Genomic DNA, 21,793 nt, shown 5'->3' with positions numbered 1-21,793 from the left:
GAGCCTCTTCAACCTTACCTTACTGTGTGCGTAGATAGCAGAGCCCAGAAGTTTCCACGTGCCTCCTCTCCGGTCCATCCGTAACATCCGCAGGATCTGCAGGAAGCGCAGGCTGCGCAGGGACGTGGCCAACACATTACCCTGGTTACGCACCGCCACCACCGGCACCGAGGCAATCAGCACGAAGATGTCTAAAGCAGAACGAGGAAAGTTTGTGGAAGGACGTTTCTCTGATGACTTAATGTGTGTGACCTGACTGAGAAAATGAGACATTTTTCAGCATCTCTATTCGCCATCACTGAATTTTCATTATTCAAATGTCTCCTTTATCTGGAACTGGGACCAGCAAAGTGATCTAGATGATACACTCTATCTATCTATCTATCTATCTATCTATCTATCTATCTGTCTGTCTGTCTGTCTGTCTGTCTGTCTGTCTGTCTGTCTGTCTGTCTGTCTGTCTGTCTGTCTGTCTGTCTGTCTGTCTGTCTGTCTGTCTGTCTGTCTGTCTGTCTGTCTGTCTGTCTGTCTGTCTGTCTATCTGTCTATCTATCTATCTATCTATCTATCTATCTATCTATACTAGTTTAAATTTGTCAAATCTGGTTTTAAACTTTTAGTCCATTTAAGAGCAGTCAACAACTGCAAAACATGAACATTTCAAATATAAATGTTTTATAAACATCTACCTAACCAATCTGAATAGTTTAAAAAGACAGTAAAAATGGTCCCACTGCTCCTTATGTAGAGCAAGAATCAAATGTGAGTCTCCAAAAAAATGGGAGTAAATATAAATCTGGGGTTGTCCTCTCTGCCCTCTGGGCTGATTTGACAGAACTTCTCCTACAGCCGAGGGAGATAAACTGGGCCAAAACAGACAAAAATGCCAACGTGTAAACTGTTCATGTGGAGACAAAACTGAGTAGTTTAAATTACAAGTATTCCACAGCATTAAAATCTGGGCTGTGGGACATCATCACACTAAGGTGAACATCCAGTCTTAAAATCTCAATAAGAAAAATCATAAAATTTAAACTGTTACTGTACAGAAGTCAAAATGACATTAAACTGATAATTCAGTCCAGCTCTCTGTGAACTGAAGCATGGATTGCTGTTTTTGTTGCAAACTGGGGCTCAGCAATAACATAGGATGTATCGAGAAAAAACGAGTTGCGTGTTTTGATGTCCTTTTTGTGTGCAGTCTGATCCCAGTATAGTTATCGATCGAAGCCACGATGCAGGAACTTATGAGCATCATTGGTTCATTGTTACTGCCGCCTGGCTGCTGCTCAGAGCTGCACAGTTCTGTCAGGATGGACAAATCAGGTGTCCTCAGCCTTTCAGTGGCAGTTTAAAGGGCTGAAGCAGTTCTAAATCTGGACAAAGTAAGGATGTTTAGTGTCTCCAGCAGCTTTTAGTAGTCCTGACTGTCAGGAAACTGAAGGACAGCCTTTTCCAAGGGAGGATTTCTGGCCAATTACTGAAAATTTATTCTGAAAAGCTGCTGGTTTGTTCAGGGCAGCTGATAAAGCTAAATGAGATCCACTGTCAGCAGACCTCGTTCTGCCCGGATAGTTTTAGCATTTTTATAGTTCATTTTCTGAACATTTTTAGTTACCATCTATTTCTGGGAAATACTCATTGTTGTGCTCCCCAACATATTTCAGCTGTTTTCCACCTTTCTGTATATTTAAGTGTTTCTATCAGTTTTACAAATGACTTATTGAGCAAGACTTGCAGGGAGCATTTTAATTTCATTTATGAGAGTCAACATATTTATGATTCCACTTCCTCACCCAGGATGCACAGTGGTTTGCGGGCGAACTTCAACCTTCCCCTCCATCCTTTGTAGCGGCAGCAGCAACCAGCTGCCCAGATTCTCAGTGCAAACTCTGCTCCAAATATGAAGATGGCAAATGTTTCCTGCAGAGGAAACATGCTTACTCACTCCTCACATGTGTTTTTGTCTCTATTAAATGTTTTCAGTTACATTGTGTGCGGAGAGACAAGTCATTCTCACCAGTATAACCAGCCAGTGTGCAGAATCCTTCTCATGTTCCCTGAATGTGGTCAGTATGGCCAGAATCAAGCATCCCAGAACAATTAGAAACCTGCAGAGACACAGAAAATAAGCAAAAACAGTTCAGAGTACATTGTTGAGACAACTTTACATTGATCATATTCACAACATGGACCATAAGACAAATATGTGTATGATAAATCAGCAGAGAAAGAGCAAGAATTCAGGAAAACAGCAAATGCGTCGCTGCTGCCACTAGAGGGCACCGTTGCCTCTTAGAATAAGACGATGTGTTTGATCAGTGACTTCAGGTTAGAGACTTAAAATAAACAACGACATAATGGACATTGAACCAGTATGATGCATATTCTGAAGGAGGTATTCAGACTTTAAAATCACATAACGTTTAGTGTCATTTGTCCCTCGGTTGTCCGTATGTGAAAGGGACATTATGATCTATTTATTCAGTGGTTTAAAAAAACTCTAATACGTTATTGTGTTTCGCGTATCTCTCAAATAAAATACAATACGCTATAAATACTGTGTTTTTTGCCAAAACATATATTAATGGTCATGAAAGATCATGTCAGATGCAGATACAACAGACTATGACCACTGCTGCCCTCTACTGTCAAATTATTTCCAACCTGTACTTCACATAAAGATGAATGAATGAATGAATTATTAGCACAAATTAACAATAAACACCGTCTTAAGGCACTTTTGTAAACAAACCAGTTATATACAGGAATATGTGGGCAATGCAATCCAATCAGGTGCACAGACTTAAAGTCCTTCATTCCAATTTGATCCTAGTTATAAAACAATGCAGTCAAGGTCAGTTGTGCCAGAAGGTAAAAAAAATTGATTTAAGGAAGCCCAGCTAATTGCATCGAGTCACTGACTTTCCAGCAATAACTCCTCCTGGACCAGCAAATGGCAACATTGGACAGTTGGTTGCATTGAGCCATTAACTTTGAAGCAATCCTTTACACTGAACATGCATGTGGTGACAGTGGAAAGGAAAACAGCCACCCAGGAGATAAGTCTCCAGTAATCCTGGGTCTGTCCCCTGAGTCGCCCCCCAGTGGGACATCTCAAACACCTACCTAGGAAATTGACTAAAAGGTCTTTATACCAACTATCCAATCTGCAAAGAAGCATCTCTGCTGAGCTCCCCATGCTCTCCCATGGGTAAATCCAACCATTTTTAGTCAATAACTACATCTCATGATCACAACTGGAGTTCTGGAACCCAGACCGACTAGTAAATTGAAACCATGACCTGATGCTGTGTCCTCCATGACCAAACGGTATACAAATTAAATTTGAAGATACTATGCCAATCTACTAATCCCTCTCGCTTACTCAACCCCTGGTTGTTAACAAGCCTCTGGCATGATAACCAGATAAGAAGAAGTGAGTTTTTATCAAGTCAGTCTGTGGACCATGGCCCAGGACTGGTGTTGCTTTCCTTTCTTTACTTTCTGCAGGTCCGCACTGTTTGAGGCCAACAACAGTTCTGCAAAAGTTACCCAGACTGGAGGACCTGGTTGCCTGTGGCATTGCCTTCAAATTCTGTGCTTTCTTAGTGTAAAACAGCTTTTTTCCTCAAAGGTATCCAGAGGTTGGAGATAATCCTAGAGTGAGCAAGAAAAATCGATCTTCCCTTGTTATGATCAGCAGATTTAGATCTGCCATCTCTTCAGATTCAAACTGTTCAATTAGACAGAAGAACATGGATGATTGTTAAACAACACAGGAAGAGCAAGAAAAGGCAGGAATATCGTAAATCATTAATCACCTTATTAATACTTTACATTTTCAGTTTAAACCTGGACAAGATTTTTTAAATGGTTTAATGAATGAATACACATCCAGTGCAACACAAGCAGAGCCTTTCTGAGGATATTTATGGAACCAAAACCAGTTCTATAGGTCGGATAATATCGCAGGAGTCAGATCAACTAATAGAAGATAATAGGAACATTCCCACTAATATAGAGGAGCCAGTTCAAACTGGAGCTGACACCTTTAATCTAGATTAAAAATACAAACAAATTAAAATTAAAATGCTTAACTGAACACATCATATTGGGGCCTTATTTACACCTCAAGCTGTTATCACCATTAGTTGAACCAACCAAAACTGTGAATGTGTAACACTCAGGCTTCTCTGTGGCACTCCATTACCTGACTGTTGGACAAATACATGGAGCACAGAATCCCATCTGTGTTGTGATTGGCAATCAAGGTTTTCCTGTAGAGAAACAGCCACCAGGACACCAAAGGAGAAATCTCTTCCCATCTATTTTCTTCGGCAAGAAGGAAGGTGAAGAGAGGCCTGCTGCAGATGGAGTGTGTTAGACTGAACCTGGAGTCTCACGTGGAAGCGGTCAAAGTAATGAAGCTTTTTATCCAAGCAGGAGACATACACAGAGGACAGACACTCAGTGGGAAACAGTTCCTGTTGGTTTATGTGAAAGAGAGGTGGAATGGTCCAAGAGTCTCAGTGCTACTTCACTACTTCATCACAAGGTTGAATGAAGCTAAGAAAGATTGCAAAATCTGCCCAGCCCTGCAGCCACAGTAAACATTAACAAACACAAGGATATTTAAAACTTCTCAGATATTACCAGTTAATACTTCTCCAGACTTTATGAAGTTTATCCTTGTACTTTAACTTTTCTTCATTCTTTAACAGGACTCTTTGCCTGTAAAGAGTCAGGCTGACAGATAAATGCTAACAATTTAAACTAATTTGAGATATACTAAGCTAACCATTGGCCAGGATGAGAATAGGCAAAGCAAGCTAAACTAAGATGAGTAAAGTGATTAAGAATTCAACTAAAGTGAGTTCAGGTAATAAAGGCCAAAATAAAATAAACTAAGCCGAGATTATGTGAAATAATTACAAAACTAAACTAAGTTCAGGTAACCAAAAGGAAACTAAGCTAAGCTAAGGTAACCGAAGCTAAACTAAGCTAAGGTAACTAAAGCTAAACTAAACTAAGTTAAGGTAAAAAAAAAAAAAAAGCTAAACTAAGCTTACATAAGATAAAACAAGCTAAGATATGTTAAAACATGGTGAGTTAGGAAAACGTAGCTGAAGATGAGGTGAAGTAAAACAGGTAAAGCTAACAGCATGCTGTTTTTAAATCACCATGTTTATCTGCTGCTTCATGGGAAACACTTAAAAAGTGTAACAATAATTTAATAAATGCTGTATGCATTAGTAAATTAAATGCAACACAAACGGTTTTTAGTTAAAGATGATCAGAAAGTGATGCAGGGCCTGAGATCCATCATCCTTCAGTTGTTCAAGTTTCAACTCAAACCTCTTTGGGGTTCACCATATTAGAGCTAACATACCATTTTCTATCTGTCAGATTGTGTGAGCTGAGGATTTCATCAAAGGTTTAAAGAAACTGGAACAAATTGTTTCTTTATGATAAGCAGCTAGTAATTAAATGCCGAAAGATCTAATTTAATTTGTCCATTTATGAACACAAGACTGGTTCATCTCTTACTTTTATGCCAGAATAATTCATAGGTCAGAGTAAGGTTACTTAATCAACAACATGTTCAGACAATGGTCAGGAACTGGACTGAAAATAAGAATTATCTAATAGGTTCATATAATTTCACTGCCTTTACAAGTCACAAGACATTGATGATCAGCGCATCCTCTATAATTCACTTTACATTCTTTGGCCCAGTGGAAGCCCGGTCCTGATGGAGCTCCCCGGTGTTAATATGTCCCTGGAGGATTCCTAACAACCCATTTATAGGCGAGATTCAATAAAGTGAGTGCAGACGCTGCATTTCTGACAGTTAAAACTCTCAGATATATGCAAATAGTGGTGAGAAAGGGGAAGAGCAGTACAGTGTTAATGACTGTAGACAGAAGGACAAGATTAAAGAGTGACCTTTATTGAAGCCAGGATTTCTCACAGGAGGGTTTTATAATAACTCTTACACGCTAGAATGAAGCAGATCAGGAGAGAAAAATATTATGCTTCATCAGCAACTCTAGCTTCTAACATCTGACAAAATCAAAAGTTTTTTCTCAACTGTCTGGATAACAGCCCAGCGTGCAAAGATTTATGATGTCACAGATTTAATTGAGAAATTATCATCCCTGAATTCAACCTGCATGTCTACAAATAAATCGCGTCCTAGTGGTCAGTTTGGTTCATGCCGTTACTGCAGCACCTCTCTGTGGGCTTTACTCTAGACGACTCAGCTGATTAATTATTTAATGCTCTGTTTTATGTTGGCCAGAGTTCAGGTTGCAGCCCTGTCAGGAATCTGTGGTCATTTCCGTTGGAGTTCAACGCTGACAGCAGGTTAGATTTGCAGCTCTTTGAAACGATGCCAACAGAAAACGTTTATTAGGAAGGATGCAGCTCTTCTGTTACTGACAGCTAAACGGTTGGAGCAGAGAAAGGAATATTAACGCTTGGATTTACTGACCCTGCAGGACAGTTTCACCCAACTTCTGGATGTGCCGTGAATATTTCTAAACAAAATATTCCTAAAAGCTTTAAATAAACGAGTACTTCAACTGATTTGGGAGAGAATTCAACCCAGGACCACTTTAGCCATGCTCAGGATGCTGTTTCTCGCCACCTACTGGTGTCACGTTAGGTTACAGGAAACTTGGAAGAACATATTTGAAGCGATTATGGGGCACAAACCAGGTCGTTCATTCAGGTCATCTTTGGTATAGTTATTTTCTAAACTCTGGACTTAGCTTTCTGTTGATGCGTTGAAATAAGGTGGAAACAGTCCATCAAACACTGAAGACGGAGCTGAAGGCAGAGCAGATCCTCAAACAGTCAATCAGTCATTTTCTATACTGCTTATTCCATAGTGGGTCACGGGGAAGCTGGTGCCTATCTCCAGCAGTCTTCCTGGTTCCGCATTTAGGGTCGTTTCAAAGGAGATTAAGATAAATAATGCTTTAAACATAGCAGTAACAGTCATTCATCAGAGGAATCCAGGAGAATTTACCCAGAAGACTCCAGAAACAGTAAGTTTCACCTCTGTTATTGTGGGCGTTCAGTCTGATCAATCGCTCCTAAAGGCCATTCCTCGCTCATCAATCAGCAGCGTTCCTCAGACTCTGAGCTCATCCATCAATCAGCCGAGCTCGCCTGTCTAACTGTGAAGTTATTAACAAAAGACGTGATGATGAAAAATCACACTGGTTAAAAGTCTCATAAGAGACAATGGAAAGGATCTCAGTCTGGCTCGCTTTTTAACGAGCTTCTGTCTGTGTTTACAGAAGTGAAGAAATCAGACGAGTTGACCCAATTTTCAAGCTTATTGTTGTCTGTAGGGGGGAGAGAGCGACTCTTCAACCAGCTGCCTGAGCGTGACAGAGTGAAAAATTAAAATAACCTCAGGCATTAATGACAATAAGGAGGTCGTTGGTAACATTCCACGAACATGAAATTTACAATCAGAGCGAAAAATCTGCTTTCCACATAAGAAAACTCACACCAATGCATTTGCTCTTGGACAAAATCTTCCACTCCATGCATGAAGCTGTTGCAGAACTTGAGAGCTCCTGCAGCAACAGACTGCTGCATCTTAGGTGGACAAAGGAGAGCTATCACAGATCCTTCCTCCCAGCTGCTGTTGCTGCCGACTTTATAACCATGACTGCTACCAACAAACTCAAGTGTTTACATCTCTGCTGTTATTTGCACATTTTTCTATATTCTTGTAAATTACCTGTGCTTTGCCTACAAATGCAAGCACAGGTTATAGATTTTAAGTCTCCTACTCAGAACATAAATACAAACGAGCAAGCCTGGTGATACAATAAAGCTGAAGCCAACTTTGCACAGTCTTTTTTTTTTAAAACATGCACTAAATACAACAGTTTTCTCCACAGAGCATTGACTACATTCCTCAGTACCTAAAGTTGCCTTCTGTATCTTTTTTACATTATACTTTCAGTATTTAACCTTTAGTAGACATTGCCAACTTACCAGCTTAGGAGGCACCAACTAATTGTGCAACTACAAATCTCTGTTGTATACACATGAATACAACTAAAAACTATAGAACATCTTTAAACTGTAGTGATTGTCGTGATTTTAAAACATTATGACTCAAAATGCCAGCAGAACAGACTGTTGGTACTGCTGGGTCCATTAAACAGCTATAATGACAGGAGAGACATCATCCAAGGCCAATTTCATGATTTTATCTGTTTGTATTGGTTTTTATTATAATTATAGGGGCTCTATGGTGTTTTTCTATCATATATAAAAGGTAACATATAGAGTACTATGGAGTATTTAAGAGATACATTTTATATTCAAGAGTTATGTAAGAAAGCACTTTTATTACACTAAATCAACAGGGTAAAGTGTTATACCGTATATAATAAAATTATAACAAAAAGCCTAATACAAAATTCTGTAATTATAAAAATAGGAAGACATTCCAGCTGAATGACTCAAAGAATAGCAACACTAATAAAAGTACAGGGAAAAACTGAAAAAATGACTCCTCATAATGCAGAGTGGCGTATGAAGATAACCCAAAAAGTACCCTGTAAGTACAGGACAACAGGTCCCTTTAATACTTCATTGTCTCCATAGCAACCCAGTCAGTACGAAGTAGGCACAAGTACCCTGTAAGTACTATACTGCATTACTACCTTGTGTTCAAACATCACTTGTCTGTACTACTTTACTGTTACTACAGAAGCTCAGAAATACTGAACCCAAACCCGGTACCGACGCTTTATTCTGCTGGGCAACACAAAATCCTTTAACGGAAATTTACACATTATCAATAGCCAAAAGTGTCACAACAATAATATTTTTATTATGTCATGTTTACAGCTGCTTCAAGCTCTTCAGCAGATGTAGGTTTGCAGGTTTTTAAGCCGTTTTTGTCTCATAATCACATTTCCATACAGTTCGTACCTTCAACAGTTCACAGCTGTGTACTTCAGCACCGAACTCTCATCCGGACTGCGTTTCCGATGGCTCGGCCTGCCAAAGGCTGGGATTTGTCAACAGAGTGCCCCGGAGGCCAGAGCAGCCATTACTGGCCTGGCAGGAGGAGGTGTCAGCAATCAGTGTCAGGCGTCCAGCAGAGCTGTTCATTAGCACAAATACTCCTCTCGTCTCACTGACTCTGATGTCTGTCGCCTCGTCCCTCCATCTGGACTCATGGAAACGGGCTTGCTTTGTCACATTTAGCAGCTCGTTTACTCTGCAGCAGCGAATTTCAGTCGCTCCCAAAAAGACTAAAAGATCAACATAGAAAGGTGGGAATCCTGGACGGAGTTATGTGCTTTAATTCTGGATTATCAGACTTAATGTGGCCTTTATCGTTAGCGATAAAGAAATTATTTCCACCCACAGCCTTTTATTACAGGTAACTGGCTGCAGAGGAGAAGCAGAAAGCCTCCTTTACTGCAATGAAGTTAGGCTATTCATCTAAATCAAAACATAACAGGAGCGCAAAGTCTAATCTATTCACGTTAACACGAGAATTATATTCTGCAGCTTTACATAATACAGGGTATTTAAAGTCTACATGCACACTACCATACCATACCAACTTTATTTATAAAGCACTTTATACACCGACAGGACCAAAGTGCTGTACACAGTCATAAAAACAATGCAAAATGGAAAAAGATTGAATATAAAATACATATTAATGTACAGACACAATAAAACAAGTAAAAATATCTCAGATTTTGCCAAACGCCAAAGAAAAAAGATGGGTCTTAAGGAGGGACTTAAAAACAGAGAGTGAAGAGGCCTGTCTTATGCCGAAAGGAAGATCATTCCAAAGCTTGGGAGCTGCCACAGAAAACGTACGTTCCCCTCTGAGCTTGCATTTTGTTTTTGGCACCTTCAAGGCTCATCTTACCATCTTAAAGGCTCTTACAGGGTTCCCTATACCCTTGCCCAAGAGCAAGTACCTCTGAGTGCTCTGATGTATTTACCGTTGACCAATGGGCTTACTTGTGACATACCAAAAAGATAATTATGCATCCCATAACAATGAGATACATTTTTTTTTTACAGATAAACTACAGGACATTTAGAGGGTCAGTTATGAGGTCAGTCACGTTACTCACAGGTTGTTTAAGGGGTGGGACCCTTAGATAATCTATATGGATAATTATGGGGAACAGGGTCTCCCATAATCTACAGGCTGTTTATGGGGTACCTACCAGCTACTAATGAGCTTAAATGGAACTTATAAGATATATATAATTAATAAATCTAGACTTTATTGATGTCACTATGTAGAAATTATCCTCCGCATTTAACCCATCCATCCCTTTGGAAGCAGTGGGCTGCTATCGTGCGGCACCTGGGGAGCATTCAGAGGTTAAGGGTCTTGCTCAGGGACCCAGAGTGGCAGGATGTGGGATTTGAACCCGGTGTACTTCTGGCCTCTCCAGGATGGAAATGCCCTGCTCCCTAACCACTAGGCCACCACACTCCCCTATCTATGGGATAACATTGGGATTGTGTAAGTGATTACCTGTGGGGTATTTACAGGTTACTGACAGGCTTACGGGATACTCATAGGGCGATTACAGTAAAATTGTAGGGTACCACTGGTGTTTTATAATAAAGTAAACTGAACATATGTGGTATTTGTGGTGAACTTACAGAGAGCCTACAGCTTCACTCACTGGGTACTGAGTGACTGCATTACACCTCCTACTAGAATTTTGAGTGTTTATGTTGTATCTTTGGGTCATCACAACTTATTTGTGGGGTCCTAAGATGTGTCCCTATGGGGTCCTTATGGGTTAATCAGTGGGTACATATGTCCCACTTACAGGGTACCTATTGTGTTTTTACAGGGCACTTGTAGAGTAAATGTATATGATACAGTGCTAAATAGAGGGTCTGGTTGTCTACTGTGTGGTCAGGCTGTGACACACATATCTGTTATATACTCCCAGGTACAGATACATAGCTTTTGGATACTATACACTCTTCATAAAGATAAAAACTTGTGGCTCAGTCATGACTGTTGTCTGAAGGACAGGTCCAGGATGCAGAAATCTGCCTGCATGCAAGCGTTGCAGAAAGGTAGGAATGCGCTGGCAGAAAAATATCCGAGACACTTTTCTACATGAAACTTTGACATCAATAAACTGTAAAACTGCAACAATAGTGAAGGCAAACAAAGAGAGCTGGACATGAACATAGCAGGTCTTCGTGGGTCAGATAAAACAGACATGAAGGTTAGAGAAGAATCTCTCAGAAAGAATAGGCTTGTTTCGTTTTACAGGAGCCTCCAATTAGCTGCAGTGCATCGGATGATTATCTGTTTTTAACTCAGGATTGAAACATTTGGCCCTCTGAGATAAATCAATCTCATCTTATTGTTGGAGTAAAACAGGTTTTACTGGTTAAAACCAACAGCAGTAATCAAACCGTTTAAGCTTTTAAGAGGTGACGAAGTTCAACAGTTCAGGAAATGTTTAATGGAAAATGTTGCTAAGTAAAACTTTCACAACAGGCCTTTATAATATTAAGGTTTGTTAACAGCGCCACCTGCAGCCTGTTTAAATGCCCAATGTGGGTCTCGATGTGAACACCAAAATAATACAAAGAAAATAAATTGATGATATTGTAATGTACTTTTATCTGTATGTTGGCTTCATGAAAATAAAAAACCCTTAAAGGTAAAGCCAGTAAAGGCGTAGATGTGGGTCTGTGGTTTTCTCTGAAAGCTCTCAGGTGTTCCCCAGTCTAACATCACCTCAGTGTTTCTCAGGTTCCTGTTTTCTCTGTTTGGTTAAATAGCTGCTGTGTCACTCCATCCTTTCCTTTATTGCCCTCCACAAAATGCTTTGTGCGTGTCCATGGCAACAGCTGCTCACTGGAGCATCCCTCTCTCTCCCCATCACCATGGCGACACCTGCTCGTCTTCCTCTGCCTCCTTCCCTAACTCCCTGCTGTCGGTACTGCCAGGGAACACCGGCTATACCTCCGCTGTGAGTGTTTCCATGGTGATGAGCGCGTGCCAGACGGGTCGTACAGCGAGCGGCGGTACGTGATTGGACGACATCAGTGTGGCCGCCTCTCAGAGCGAGTAAACAGAAAATCCTTTCAGACAGAACCAACACGAACCAAAGGCCGTCTGATCAGATGATGTCATGCTGCAGCTGCTTCACATAGACGTTGTCCTTGGAAAACAACTAATGAATAAATGAATACATGAAAATATAAAATAAAAGATTAGTAACACATTTATTGATGTGAAATAATATATATAATTCAGGATTTATTTTTGCTACTGCAGGTCCAGACTTCAAAGTAAAAATTCTAAGTTTGCAATTAAACAGTACCGGACCATACAGAAGTTGATGCCTTGTCCAGATTAAAAGGAGCCTTCTGATGGTAGCTGGATTTTATTTAGGTGTATCAAAGCAAAGGAGGCTGAGTGCAAATCAACGACAAAGTAAAAACTTTAATCATCACCGCCCCTCTATCAAATAAATCCCAATAAGAAACGCTGAGATTTTTAGGTTGGAAAATGACAAAAAGAGAAAATGTGTAAGGCTCTGGATCAGGAACAGCTGGAAACCTGATTCTTCAGTGGATCCAGAGTAACAGCTTACCAACCTGATCATTAGTGCTCATCATCATCATCATCATCAACCCTGTGGTTCTGATTATAACATGAAGAAAACTTTCCATCAAAGATCAAAACCACCCAAACAATCTAGACCTGCAGAAAAATGTTCTGCTGTCTGGAAAGGAGCAGAAATAAATTTTAAAAGTCTGTTTCTATTACAGTTAAACACGTTTCACTGGTTTAAGCTGCATCAAGTTGTTAGGAGTCACGCATCAGAAATAAACGGCTGATCTTTTTAGCATTAGGAACGGTTGATGAAGAGGTCGGATTGAGCCAAAGCTTCACTGAAAACATTTCAGGCCGGCGTTCAGCAGCGTTTCAGATCAGGCATCAACTGGTTACCAGTAAGGAGATGGACCAACGTTTTAAAAAGGTATGGTTTCAGAACCGCTAAGCATTTCCATCAATTGTTCCTGCAGTTGTTCTGATGAGAACGTGCTGCTGTTTGGAGCAAAAAGTAACAGAGTCGCCCCTCCTGCACCCTAACCTCTGAACATATGAAGAAATGAACATTCATGCCGTGGGAACAAGGAGCTCCAAACATCCACTAATGTAACAGTTTCATTAAAGACTCAGCATGTCATACTGATGTTATTCTATAAAGATCAACCAAAGCTATTAGATTTTCTGTAATAAGCACTTAATGTAGATTAAACACCTTCCTAATTTAGTTCAAGTCTGTATTAAAACATATGTCCAATTTAAATAATGTGATACTGAGGTAACTTCAATCAAGGTTTTAATGCAGTGAGCATCTTATTCTGGTGCATTTCTATTCAAAAATACTTTATTAATCTCAGAGGGAAATTAAATGTTGTTGTAGCTCATATTAAGCAGGTTTCCTCAAAGAGCCGTTGTAGATGCTGATGGCTGTGGGCAGGAAGGATCTCCTGTAGCTGTCTGTCTTACAGCAGATCTGAAGAAGCCTCTGACTGAAGAAACTGTTGTTCCAGACGTTCCCAACAGCGGACCTGGGGTTCTTTCAGAGCAGAACTTTTACAGAACTCTGAAATGGGTCCAGAACTCCAACAAAAGGTCTCGTTAGGTTAAATGTGAGAGGTTTTTAATTTCTAAACTGGAACATAAAAGCTGGAGCAGAATCAAACATGCATGAACTTTTTTGAGTTCAGTCTTTGGGTTCTGAAATTATTAAACATTTGTACCTTCATGTACTTTTGTTTTATAGTCTGGAAAACACTTTTCAAGACTTTGACATCAAAATTCAATGTTCCCACAGTTTAATGACCCTTTTAGTGTGTTTTTTGTTTTCATCACTGATAATAAAAAATGCATACAAAGATAAAAAGCAAACAAACACCGCTAAAGTCCTGAAGGAAAGGCTGTCTGCAGACCGATAGCAGCCCGTTTAAATGTCAGTGCTCATCTGCGTTTCTCTCAGGTTGCACCACCTGCTCCGTCTAACCTGTCGTCCTCACACATGATGCAATCCTCAAAGCATCACAGGAAATGTTTGTTTATTCGGTGGAGCGAACGGCAGCTCACACTTCAGTCACATTTACCTGAGCCTCCAGTAAACCTGCTGCTGTGTCTTCTCTCTGTTTTTAAAGACAGAATCCATCCAGAATTTCATTTTTCAACCAACAGCTTCAAACACAGTCCATAAAGACTGTATGACCTGCACTGCAAAAGATGTCTGAGGAGGTTAACAGAAATCCTCCATAGAGCAGTTAAGGTGGATTTTCAAGTGTTGATGGACGAAGCTGCAAAAAGAGATATTGGGTTCTCACAAATGAGACGGGTGTCCTATCTCAGACGGTCACTCAGCGGGAGGCGCCGTCCACCCTGGACAAGTCTCCAATCCATCACAGAGATACGCCGGACAAACAACCGTGAACAAACACTCATACCAGTGGGACATTTAGAGAGACCAGTTAACCAAAGAGTCATGTTTCTGGGCTGTGGGAGTGAGTCGGAGTACCCGGTGAGAACCCACGCATCCACAGAGAGAACATGTAAAGTCTATGCAGAAAGACCACAGAGCAGGATTAAAAAACCAGAACCTCCTTACTGCAAGGCAAGAGAGCTACCAACTGCTCCACCGTGCAGCTGAGACAAGATGGTGAAAACTAAAAATCCTAATTTTATGTTTCAACAAACAGATGAAATGTTTCATGAACGATAAACGTATTCTATGCAGTATCAGTGATCTGCGTAGAATAACCCAGTCCAGCTTTGCTTGGTCCATATATGCATTTACTATCCTGTAAAAGCTCCTGTTTTGTGTTTGCACAAATAGATGAAATTTGACATAATAATCGAACTGTGTTGAGACCAGCATTTCAGATTTGGACCCAGCTCCATGTGTCCAACATTCACTGGGTCACGAGGCGGATTTCGTGTCACAATGCAAGCTAAGCCCAAACCTCCTACTTCAAAGAAGTGGTTCCAGAACTTTTTCAGCTTCTGACTCACAAAATAGCAATGTAGGAGACACGTGACCCGGACTCCTGTTTATTTTTAACAGAGGATGTTCTTCCTCCTTCACATGACTTTGTGATACTGGCTAACGAACAACATCAGCCTTTGATTTATGAAAGACAATAAACTTGTGCAAATTAGATCTTTTTGACAACAAGACAAACATTTTCCTGAGCTGTTAGAAAACAGATCGTATTCCCAATGCAAGCGGAGCGGAGCGGGCCGGGGCGGCGCGGAGCAGATCAGGGCAGTCACAACCTGAGAACCAGCGGCAATACTGATGGATAAACTCTCAAATCTCAGATTCAAACTGTTTCTCAACCTTTCTCTCAAAGGTTTGATTCAGATCGAATCTGGACAGCAGAAACCTGGTTTAACATCACTAAATCATGATTGAATGATTAACTATTTTAAAATGAACCGCTGTGACTTCATGTGCTGAAGTTTTAGTTAGGAATAAAATATCCGCAGCATCACGCAAAAAGGTTGTCACACCTGGTAAAGATGTGTCATAATTATTAACATGTGGCTTCCTGTTTACCTGGGGTAAAATATGTGAAACAGAAGCCCATTTCTATTAAAACCACCTTTAAAAACAGGAAAGAACATCGAAGCAGGTGAGGAGGAGTGAATGCTGTAAGTCACTGACTCGATGCAATCTGCTGGGTTTCCTTAGATAGAATATTTTTTAACCAATTTGAATAATAAACTGAATCTAACTTCACTGTTTGATAGGATTAATTGGAATGTATGAACCTGACTTGAAATCTGTATGATTCGATTGAAATGACTTTGTAAAGTACCTTGACACGTCATGTGTTGTGAATTGGCGCCTTATAAATAAAACTGAATTGAATTGTTGTGTAATAAGCAATAATCCAAATATCTTATCTGGAACTGTGACAAACGAAGCTGGACGAAAGATCAGGTTGACATTTCCACCACCCGCATGGAGCAGGATGGTGAGAAAGGTACAACAAGTCTCAAAGCTCACAGTTAGAGAACTGCAGCAGAGTCTCCATAACAACCATCAGAATAGGGAAAATCTGGGCCAATATTAATGCTGCTGCAATGGCTGATAACCAATATTATATTATATTTTGTATCTTTCTGTACCCTTTCAACACTGTGAGAAAAAACTACCAGAGTGCTAAAACTTGGCTTCTCTGTTTCAGTAAAACATCCCAAAATCCTTTGCTGCATCACCATCACTTTCACATAGCCATCGCCCTCCCCTTCCCAAACACAAACGGCAACAAGATGGAAATAAACATCGGTTGCTGACCCAGTTTTAGTTACCGGACTGATATGTTGAAAAATGACACGGGCCGATACCGACGTTAATGCAGCGACATCCTACAGACTCCGTCTGCACCAACTGGTTGTTCAGGAGTAATGTTGGGTCAAAATGTTCTCTGTCCTGCCATCACAGATGTAAACATCTGGGACTTTAACTGAGCTTTGTTCAGATGAGACAAAGTTTGAACATTTCAGCAACAAACAGTTCAGGAGCGTCTGGTGTAGCACCTCATGGAGGATGTGTCATGCTGTGGGCCTATTTCTGATGGAATATCAGGTCCTTTTAATTGCAAATGTGGTGGCCACTGAAATATTACTGAACACGGGTCGTCATTGTGCCTTTCTGCAAGATGATGATCCAAAACAAGTGGTGAAACCAGCACAGAAAGGTTCTGCAGACAGAAAGCAAGCTTTTCTGTAGTCATCTCAGTCCTCATACATGAATCCTGTAGGAAACCTGTGGGCTGAGCAGAAGGAAAGGTTTCATCTGCATTTTCATTAAAAATGAACAGTCATGGTGTTTTTTTAGTTAATATTTCAAAAGAACTGAGAACCGGGATGATTTTAATCCAGGATCTTCCATAAATCCTGGATAAACGAATGCATGGAGCTGCTGTTAAATAAGCAGCTTGTTGTTTACCTGATTCTGAATGACCTGGACAGGCTTTCTGTGCCAACGTGAGGTACTAAGTCTTCCTAAAATGCTTCTCTGCGTATGTCATTTGAAAGGTCAGCTGGCTGCCAAACATCTTCAGGAGGGTGATCTTGACCTTTGTCTGAACTGTATGAGATCTTCATCCTTGACTGCGCTTGCTTACAGTGCGGAGTCACTATGTTGAAAATTCAAATGAGTCCTGCATTATTCATGAACTTCTTCAACAGCCAGAGATGATCTTTCAGCCAGCCCCTGAACACCAAACCCTCCATCTCTGAAAGCTTCTCCACTACTTATATGTTTGGATCCCATTGTGTTCTTTAAAATGACGCTGAAATCTGCTGCAGAAGATTATTGGTGTGGTCCATTAACGACCCAGCTCCCAGAGCCGTTATCTCGGATCAGACACGTCTGAGTGAACCTCGCTTCCTAATGCAGGAGTCTTGTTCTCCGCAGGGAACGCCGGCGGTGACGTCAGCAGACGGAGACGAACCTCCAGGGCTCCGCATGATGGCAAAGCCACAATGCAGAGAAAACACAAAAGATGTGAAATTAAAGTTGAAACCCTCAGCCAGCTCTGCATGCTCAGAGATGAAAACAAACTGGAGATCTGCAGAGAATTTGGCGCTGGGATGTCAGGATGATTAATCCCAGTTGGAATATGATGTCTCGGGTCTGTTGAAGAACATCCGGGGGTTTACGGATTTACACGATGGCTTTTAAAAAGCAGCGCACAATGAGAGTAGGAGGACATATCAAACAGAGTGATAACACATGGTGACTGCTGTGACACCTACCACCTCCTCAGCAGAATGTCTACAGGTTGGATTCAGATCTTTAAAAGCAGAAGAGTTTATCAGCAACATAAATCCTGGCATCAGTTATCCTTTTAATATATTTCATCATGTTTCCTGGCAAAGAGCCTGAGGCATAGTCCATAAATGTTCTTTTAGTTAAGATCAGAGGCTTTTGGAGGGCCGTTCCTCACCTTGGGGTTTATTTGATCCTTTCCAGAACCACCTGGGATGTGTGTTTAGGATCATTGTCCAGCTGGAAAACTCCTACAAATATTTAGATAACCGAGTGGTTAAATCAGGATTAATGGCCATTTTTCTATGTTTTGCATGACCTGTGTGTGGGAATCAGCAGGTCCCAGCAGGTTCCTGCAGCGGCTCCCTGTTCAGCTTCAGCCGCGGGAGCAATTCATCACCTCCGCTTCCTCGAAGCGGTAGATTTATTTTCTGCCGTGGAGTGTGTTCCCAGGTGGAAAGAAGGACGCTATCTGGATGTTTTCAAGCTCGGGGTGAAGGAGAGCAATAAAGAACCCAGATGAACTAAAATGCTAAAACAATCGGATGCACAGATATGGTTCTCTGTTAGAAAACTCTGTCGTTGTGAATGTTTGCTCACTTCTTTGCAGTTTTTTTCCCACAAATTGTGTTTCCTAAATAAATAAAAAAATACAACCTGTTCCGGATCGTCGCGTTTTCTGTATGCAGAACATCATTAGAACATCCTGCACACAGGATCTGACTGATAAACCTGTTCATACATACAGAGCCACAGCTGACCTTGGATATGGAAATATAATATATGAATCAGAGAGGAATAATCAGACTCTGGAGGTCACTTCTCACAGTTTGTCACGTGGATTATCTACATGCTGCTCAGACGTTTTTACGCCCTCTGGGGGTCATTATTTACAGCCAGGGCACAGGGACAGGTCTTTCAACATCAACATGTAGATCTAACTCTAAAGGAAGGTTAATCACAGTCAGCTGCAGTTTCTCCTATATTTTCCTTTCAGTTTAAAGACAGAAAACGTTTTATATTAAAAGGAAATAAACGAGTCCATCCCAGCAGTATGATGAGTTTTCCTCTGATCCTTCAGGATGTTTTTCAGACTTTAATTAGCTTCAAGTCACAGCTGCGTCCTTCTCATCGACCGACTGTTTCTGTAGTGATTTAAAACAACAACAACATGGCCTGGGTTTCATCATCAGCTGACTGTGAGGAGTAGCAGAAGTTTTTAATATACAGTATTGATGTGTTTTGTCATCCTGCTTTGGTTCTTTCATCTGGACCGAAAGGCTGTAGATGAACCTGATTAATAACCATTTAACCTGTTTAAGAACTCTGTGAAATTTACCCTCTGAGGTTCCTGCATTTTGTGCTCCTTCTGTGGCCCCTAGACACAAAAAAAGCTCCAATATTGTGGATCTAAAGCCTGGAACGTAAAAAAACAAACAGATTCTGATCACTTTTAAATAAATTGCTCCACCTGTTTCTCTTTCAAAGAGGGAACCTTGTTAGGGTGCATGCATCATTAACTCTTTACCAGGATAAAGAGGAATGGTGGACTCTACCAGAACAATGAAAACAGGTCTTCACTGAGTCCTTCAGAAGGATGATGATCCAAAGCCTGTGATCCAATCCACACACCAGACCCGAAAATCCACCCTTCCAGACCGCTGAAGTCTGTAGGCTGAGCTGCGGAGAGGGGAGCATCAAAGAGGATCCAGAACTCTGGACACGTTTTGTCCTCCCAACAAGAACCATGAAATCTTAAAAGTCAAACAGATCACTGTCACTGTTTCACCTGCAGATATGTTTCACCTGAATTCAACTGGCCACCTCAGAGCTTCAATAACGTAGCTTCTCCAAATATCTGACCCAATTAGATGAAAATACAAGGAGCCTTAAAGCAGAACAACAAATAAAAACTTAGAAGCAACATAACATGCTGGTTTCAACAGAGCGGCGCAGCAGCTCAGCTGAAAGGAAGTCAAGCACCGAAACATCCTAATTTTCCCTAAACAGAAGGAAATAAACGCCCTAATCAGCCTGGTGACGCCGGAGATGTGCAGCCATGACGTGAACCAAGCGGATCGGGGTGTGATCGGTCCACAAGCTGCTCCTCTTCTGCAAACATATCCGATATCTCAGAGTCACGTCTCATCTGCAGCAGCTCTTTCGAGTTGACCAACACGAGTCTGTCAGCTTCTGGCGTGAGTGATGTGGAGAAGACAGAGCAGGACTGTCAGGACATCAGGACATCCAACGAAATCCACAGACGAGCTCTGTCTGCAGGGATCAGGTCACAAAAAGTTTAATCCAAAATGCATCAAGTTTTTAAAACCCATCTAAACTCTTCAAAACAAGAATCAATAAAATAATCAGGATTTTACTGTAGATGTATCTAACACTTTAATACTGAATACTGAAAAGACACTAACATGTTATTAACGAATTTCAGGTAAATGATTTATTATTGGGCTGAAATCAAGTTTATTACTTCTGACTTTTTAAATAAAGCTTTAAAAAAATATATTAAAGTTCTCTATTTAAAAGGTGAGAATAGAGATGAAACAGACACTTGTTTTTTAACATTAGATTCATTTCAAAACATTTTCCTCTCTTACAGCCATCGGAAAAAAGTAAGTACACCCTGCTTCCTCCACAGGATGTAGGACAATAGGTAGCAGCCAGGTAATCCTGATTAAAGTTGATGAAGTGATCATCGGGGTGTGCAGTGCTGCTTTAAAAGCAGGAGTTTTTGCAGTTTGCAGCTCTGCAGCATATAGATGTGTTTTAATTAACGATGCCATGCAGGTGTGGTGATTAACAGTGGCAGAGCGGAAAGACATCAGCAATGACCTTAATGAAGCAACTGCTGCCCATCAATCTGGGAAGGGTTATAAGGCCATTTCCAAACTAGCTGGAGTCCATCATTTCCAGAGAGAAAAATTATTCACAACAAAACAACCAGAAAGCTGCCGGTCTTCGTTCCAACAGAGTTATACCGAGGCCAGAGCTCAGAGGAATGATAAATCCCAATATCTTCGTCTCAGTCTACAGGCCTCAGTTAGGAAAGTTAAAGTTAAAGTTCGTTCATAAGAAGGATAATTAGGAAAAGGCTGAATCAATATGACTGGAAGGGTTGAAGGAGTTAGCCTTTTCTCTCTAAAAATAAAATGGCAGCAGGACTTAAATTTCCAAACCTGATTTAATAATAAGACTCTACTCACACTGTGTTATTTTATGTGGATTTACTGGTAACCAGTATGTCAACGATGATGATGTCATAATTAAATCAAATGAATCTGTTTGGAGTGAATCAGTTCATATATGTGTAAACTGAACTCAATACCTTGCTCCGAGAACCTAAAAACATCATGTTTGTACTCACCCATTCCGCAGTCTTTAGCTTGTTAAGTTGCTGCATCACTGATGATGATTGTGTTTTCATTGTGCTGACACATGCCACCCAGTCCACAGCTTCAAACAACTAATCAGATTTTTTCCCTGCATACTTCATCTATGCGTTTCGCTTTAGAGCGATGCACTGCATCGTATGCCATTTTAGTTTCCATGGCGACTGGAAAACCTTTCGGCCCTCATTCCTCCCATCATGCAGTCATTTTTGGTTCTGCTCAGCATGCAGGGAGTAAATATGGTGATCAGAGGACTGGAAGCAGACTTGCAGCAGCTTCTGACCAAATCTGTGCACCAGTTTATTATAATAAATTCTCCTCAGAAACTATAGCTGCTGTAGGTTTCTGTTGTCAGACCTTTCAAACCTTAAAATTCTCGGTTTGTTGTTTCGTTTGTCTGCTACAGGTTCTGAAGTCTCAGTGGACCTGCATATAAATGAAAAACTTCCCTTCCTCTGCTGGTAGGGGGGCGACAGCATCAACAGGCATGAAGAGACGTAGATAACAAAACCAAAC

At 40.8% G+C, this 21,793-nt stretch overlaps 1 protein-coding gene across 1 annotated transcript in view; it reads right to left on the bottom strand.

Moving 5' to 3' along the window:
• kcnq3 (potassium voltage-gated channel, KQT-like subfamily, member 3) overlaps positions 1-21,793 on the bottom strand; it is a 74,982-nt gene that overhangs the window by 15,428 nt on the left and 37,761 nt on the right. Inside the window, exons 3-5 of the mRNA XM_047367216.1 lie at positions 2,021-2,111; positions 1,797-1,923; positions 19-191 (exon numbers count right to left, since the gene is read on the bottom strand). Coding sequence (XP_047223172.1) covers positions 19-191; positions 1,797-1,923; positions 2,021-2,111 — 391 coding nt within the window. The remainder of the gene's footprint in view (positions 1-18; positions 192-1,796; positions 1,924-2,020; positions 2,112-21,793) is intronic.

The sequence above is a fragment of the Girardinichthys multiradiatus genome, chromosome 6, assembly GCF_021462225.1.
Source record: "Girardinichthys multiradiatus isolate DD_20200921_A chromosome 6, DD_fGirMul_XY1, whole genome shotgun sequence".
NCBI classification, from domain to species: Eukaryota; Metazoa; Chordata; class Actinopteri; order Cyprinodontiformes; family Goodeidae; genus Girardinichthys; species Girardinichthys multiradiatus.
Note: the sequence above shows the minus strand (reverse complement) of the source record. Positions and strands in the feature narration are given on the sequence as shown.